General features: G+C 33.0%; 1 protein-coding gene across 1 annotated transcript; it reads left to right on the forward strand.

The window, feature by feature from the left end:
• Positions 1 to 433: 433 nt before the first annotated feature.
• Positions 434 to 5226, forward strand: LOC127854070 (uncharacterized). The gene is made up of 2 exons (XM_052389009.1): positions 434 to 644; positions 3312 to 5226. Exon 2 carries the CDS (start codon positions 3909 to 3911, stop codon positions 5037 to 5039), a length of 1131 nt encoding a protein of 376 aa, XP_052244969.1. The 5' UTR covers positions 434 to 644; positions 3312 to 3908; the 3' UTR covers positions 5040 to 5226.
• Positions 5227 to 6005: the final 779 nt, after the last annotated feature.

The raw sequence follows: 6005 nt of genomic DNA on the forward strand, positions 1-6005 counted from the left end.
CATTGTAAAGTGTGACATTTTCGCTAGATCTAAAAATTAATCATGCTTTACCAATGTCGACGTATTTTATGTGACGTAGCAGGGCATGCAATTATGGTAAATGCGGAATATCAATTGACAAAAGTATTCATATACAAAAGATATTTGAACACACAATGCCATCTAAAATTAAATTTTGTGAATTTCAACTTATGTTTGCAGTAGATTGTAAAATGGGAACATTTGAATCGTTGTCATTTAATCGTTGAAAAGTACAGAGCAACAGAAAGGCTATGCCGGCACAAGACAAATGGGTTGCATTATCTGACGTTGACTAACCGGGCTGCCCGTAGCTTAGCATTAGAGGCAGGAGTAAAACCGATATAAAATGATGCTTGCCTTCTATTAACAGCTATTCGTAAATCTAGTAGCGAGTTGTGCGGAGTTCGTTGGATTCTACAAAGGCATGTTGGTTACGCGGCTATGTTCAGCATAATGTTTTATTTAAATACTTAGAATAGTACATGTTGTTATATAATTTAAAGGGTATAACAATTGATACACGATCGGAGAAATACGTTCGAAGCACTGCGGAAATATATATTCATTATTTGTAATATAAACTTGCTCCGAGGATTTTTGGGAATCCGTTTGCGCTCTTGAAGGTATTATATTTAGATGCATAGAACTTTGTGCCATGCGATATATAAACACAATACCGTTGATATTTTCTTTTCATTTACTTTTATGTTATAAAGGGTCCAATAAAAAACAAAACATCAAATGTGAGATAATTTGTCTTATTAAAGTTTAACTAATGATTTTTGTAACGAAAACACTTTAAGAAATACTATATTGCCTACTCTATTTTGAATTCATTGAATTTTTTTGTTCTTGTATTGGATTTGTTCAATAATTTATTTTTTAATTATGTCATTCATTTACATATTTATTTAAATAAACAACATAACAAAAATTGTAAAATATTGAGTCAGATTATGTATAAAAGAAAAAAAAAAGTTCTCATACTGCATTATTGGTATCTTTAAAATAACATTGTGCTCCAAATAACCGTTCCGGATTGGTTTTGTGTATTTTAACTTAATTGCATAAAATGCACAGCAGACAAAACTCTTGTGTCGCCTTGCTCATGCTGTGTTGCTAAGCAGAAGATAGACATTTATAGTAATGTATAGCCTTGCGGGGAACCGATTACATAATGCAACATTCGTATGAATTTGTTCACAAAAATAAGTACAAATCCATGTTGGGGTACTCAGCCATTCACTAAAAAGCATCTACTGTTGTGCGACTTCAACTTACAATGATCTTGCACAATAAACAAAAGTTCATTTTTGTTCTATGTGGTGTTTTAATGAAGAGTGTTAATTTTGAAATCATAAAAATTCGTAAGTTGTCAATTATTATCTGTACAATCGTCCGATGTAATCAAACAAATAAACAAATGAAATTAAATTAGTGATTATTTATTAACAATGAGGCTGTTCATAGAAATAATACATTTGAAGGTGTCTGGCTGAGCTTTGTTATGTGTGTGTTTCTTTTTTCGAATAATAAATATGATATGCACACATGCATCTACAAATCAAATAATATACGGTTAAAAGTGATCGTCTTAATATAAGAGAAATATTTATCATTTCATTAAATACCGATATGTTTAACTTTTGTTGATATTTTTACCATCTTTTGACGCCGCATTTGGCGTCGCTGTACAATAAATCAAGTCCTTTCTAAGCTTCTGTTCGCCACGGATTAGTCTGTGGGCGAGAAATAAAAGCATTCGGACAGTGACTGTAGTCAATTATTAACGCTGATTTATCACGGATGTAGTCCGTAAGAATCTTGACCATTAATATTCATAGAGTTTCGAGACACTATATTTCGATACACAATGCGGTCAAGAATTCGAATTATGTATAGACAACTCCTTTCAACTTGTGTAACTTTATTGAACTATATTTGCATTTGAATATACTTAATTAAAACGGGGCTTCTCTTGACCATTTTTCACATTTCAACAGGATTATCAAATTGTTTTTAAATGTTGATGGACCCGTAATGAGTGCATTCTCCAATATAATTAATAATAATATAACCCAAAACACTATAAATGATGTAGAAATCAACCTTCAAAAATATTAATGTACAGATAATCAAAATATACTGTGCTCTGATTTGCAACTCGGGCTGAGGTTAATTGCCTTGATGAAAACTTTCAAAGATGTCATTTGCTGAAAACTGCACTTGTGTATGTTTGAACAATACGCTGATTTCATTTTAAAATCATTTAATTATCGTTGATTACATATGATATAAGTATACAACTGGCCGTAAGCTTAGCGTCCGATATATTAAATATTAAGACGATTTGTTATCGGTTTTGTCTGCTACAGACAGTTTTCTTCGAATTACAAATCAAAGAGATATCGTGGCGGATATAATACAATTGTGGTTACCCCCTGCTCGGATGACTGACATTTGAGAATACTGTAGTCGACATGTGGTCGAAACGTTTTCAGTCCTGAAGCCTAAGTCATATTCCCATAGGATACATTATTCCAAGAAAGCAAACGTCGGAAGTAATCTCAAATATTAGTGTGGTTCAAAAAGGTGAATTCGATTAATTTACATAACACTAGCCACACTATTTTATTAACAGCAGTCACGTTATTTTATCTAACACATTTTCTTGGTTGAATACTTTCATTTTAACGTATGGGAATTAACTACAAAAAAGACACGAATGAGAGGAACACCTTCACATTATAACCTTTTGATTTGTTATTGTTTGTTTATATAAAAATCAGTTATATGTCTCATATATACTAAAATACTCTTATTTTCGAGCTTTGTTTTGTTTCAACATATATTGCTTTACAAAGTAGTTTCTTTCCAGTTACATACGTAATCCATTTATTACAGCTTACGGCAAACGCAGCTTTTCAACAAAAGTTGTGTACAACACTTCCACACTTGAGTGTAATGGAGCATTTTAGTGTATAATTTAATTCAAGTGTAATTATTCACGATGTTCGACCAATTACATATTTGTATATTGCAATATTCTTACACTCAAACCATTATGGTATATATATGTGTATACAGCAATGTATTTCTTATTATACTGTTGACTTTACGTGATCACAAACGTTCAATGTTTTATATTATTTATTTATTTTATTCAAGTGTTATAACATCTATTCCGTCTATTCGGGTATTTTAAGTGGGTGTGTATGTTCTTAATGCCAAATACACGAGTAATATACATGAACATGAATATAATGTATGTATATGTTTTGTATTTTCAGACAACAGCTAATAATACGTAAACAAATATCACCGCAACAACTCCTGACAGAACATTGCCTAATTACGAAAACAAATTAACTTTCCTAACGCGATAGTGTTATTTGAAGATATCTGTTTTACGTATTCAACAAAGTCGATCACACCTGGGACTGCATTGTTTATAAAACAAGGCGGTGAAACCCTTAACTAATGACTTGTATTCACGTGTAGCCAAATGACCGATTTCACTTTAAAAAAAAAGGCATCCTTGCAAAATATATTGACATTTCATAACTTAACGAAATACAAAGGTACATATTGTATGATTTTTTCGACCTTTTCGTGTACCATAAGGTTTCAAACAAACGCCTGTTATCTTCCGTATAAGTTCTGATGTTGGATCAAAATTAAATACTGTGAATATGCAATTTCATGAAGACAGATGTGATAACTTAATGAAATAATAAGACGAGCATGCAACATAGGCGTATAATTTTCTTCTGGAGAATTTAGTTTTAAGAATATAAGATTACAGAAGTAGTCTGTTAGTTAATTAAGACAAAGCGTATTACGTTAGATTTTATCTATCAATCAAGGAGAATTAGCCGATACAGAAGATGGATGTTGTCGACAGTGTGCTTACAGCTGAAGCAATGGATAGAAATGACACTGAGTATAACATATCGGCTGAGATTTTTCCACCTATGCCGCCAATGATGCCAGAGAACCCTCTTGCTTCGTTTGAAAAATATGCACTGGTCATTACAAACTCCATTGGAATAGTTGCAAACTTATTAATATTCTACATTTTTACCAGAACCAAACTAAAAAGACAATCAACATCAAGATACCTTGCAGCAATAGCAATTGCTGATTCCGGGTACCTTTTCACAAGTATGTGTATAAGCATCACGAAATATAACAACATTCGTATTCAGAACAGAATTGGAACGTGCCAACTGATTTCGTTCGGGCAATACGCATTCCCGTTTCTTATTCGCTGGTACCTTACAGCAGTGGTTGTTGAAAAATACATTGGTGTCATGTGGCCATGTAAGAAGTCTAAACTGTGCACTGTGTTTAGAGCAAAATGTGTGATTATTTCACTAGCGGTGATGGCTATTGTTTGCTACTTGTACGTAACGTGGTTCTTTATATCTTCTGGGGACCCACCCATTTGTATTATAGTTTGGTCTGATCCACGCGTACGGGACCCCTGGCAAATTCTAACAAAGATGGACGCCGTCGTTAATTTTCTTGTTCCATATGTGATAATTTTCTGCCTAACTTGCCTTATTGCCTATAGAAGCTGGATATACAAACAGCGAGCTCGATCTCCGGCCTCTTCAGAACGTTTTCTTCGGCGCCGAAGGGACGGGGCGGAAGAAAAGGAATTTAAAACAACCCCTATGCTGTTATTACTAGTGACCTGTTCTCTTTTGTTTTGTATTCCAAACAGTACCCAACGTCTTCGTGAACTTTCTCCGAACTTCAAGCCGGCAATGACAGAAACTGATCAGATTGTCAGTGGATTGTGTGGATACTTTGAAGTCCTGAACAGCGCCATACGGATTTTTATATACATAATTGCCTCAAATTCATTTGTACGTCAGTTAGGAAGAATTGTGTTTTGTGTTGGTAAATGTAAGCAACAGTCAGAAAATACAGAATCGCAGACCTGTCATATGACCAATATTGACGGCTGCACCACAAAATCAGTTGCAACTTCAACCGAGGGTATTGTGTAGTTTGCAAATGACTTCGAGTATCAAACGGTATTCTAGACATTCATGTACTTTCTTGTTGTTCATATCCATGTACATGTATATGATAATGTTGTTAACTGGTATACATTTTATTGATTGTTTAGAAATAAAAATAGTTCAATGCTATTCCTATTAAATTATGCATTCCTAAGCAGTGCATGTCAGATAAAGCAGCTATCTTTTTTTTTAAACATTTTTTTGGAATATATAAAAAAATCATATGAAAATGATTTGTAGTCTGATTTGATAGATTACAACATTTCCAAATAGAATAAATATGTTTATATGTTTACATTCCTTGATGTATTAAACAAAATGAACACAAGGAATGTTTATTTCATGTCTATACATACATGTAGCAAGAAATGTGTCTTTCAATAGTTTGTTAATGGATGACAATATATGCCATTGATTGTCATATTGCCAATTACCAAATGCTAATGATTATAGCAGTTTTCATAAATAAACACTTATCGTAGTATATTAAAGAATACCTTTCAAGACAAATTGATGGAGGTGTCTTGAATGCAAATCAGAGCCACACATTTATATTGATGTTCCTGTCGTTGGCTTGTATTGCATTTCAACGGAAAGCTATACTTAACGTTTATCAACATGCTTAAAAAAACAGATCTTTCATATGAGCCGTGAAACAGTTATCTTATAACAGTGTGGCGTATAATTAAGACTTTACCCATTTTGTTATTCAAGAAACATTTATTGCCACATGATCTTCTTTTCTTTTTAATAAGGTGTCACAGACAACTGCATGCAATGTCATGAGAGATATATTTGATCGATTGTTGCCATGAACTGAATACATACAGAATGCTACTTATTCGGCAACCGCACATTTATAAGAACACTATATATAGAATATATGCAATATTTCCGTATTGCGTTTTCCCTACAAAACACAAAAGACGATAACGCACTAATGTATGAAAG

This window comes from Dreissena polymorpha, chromosome 12, assembly GCF_020536995.1.
Source record: "Dreissena polymorpha isolate Duluth1 chromosome 12, UMN_Dpol_1.0, whole genome shotgun sequence".
NCBI classification, from domain to species: domain Eukaryota; kingdom Metazoa; phylum Mollusca; class Bivalvia; order Myida; family Dreissenidae; genus Dreissena; species Dreissena polymorpha.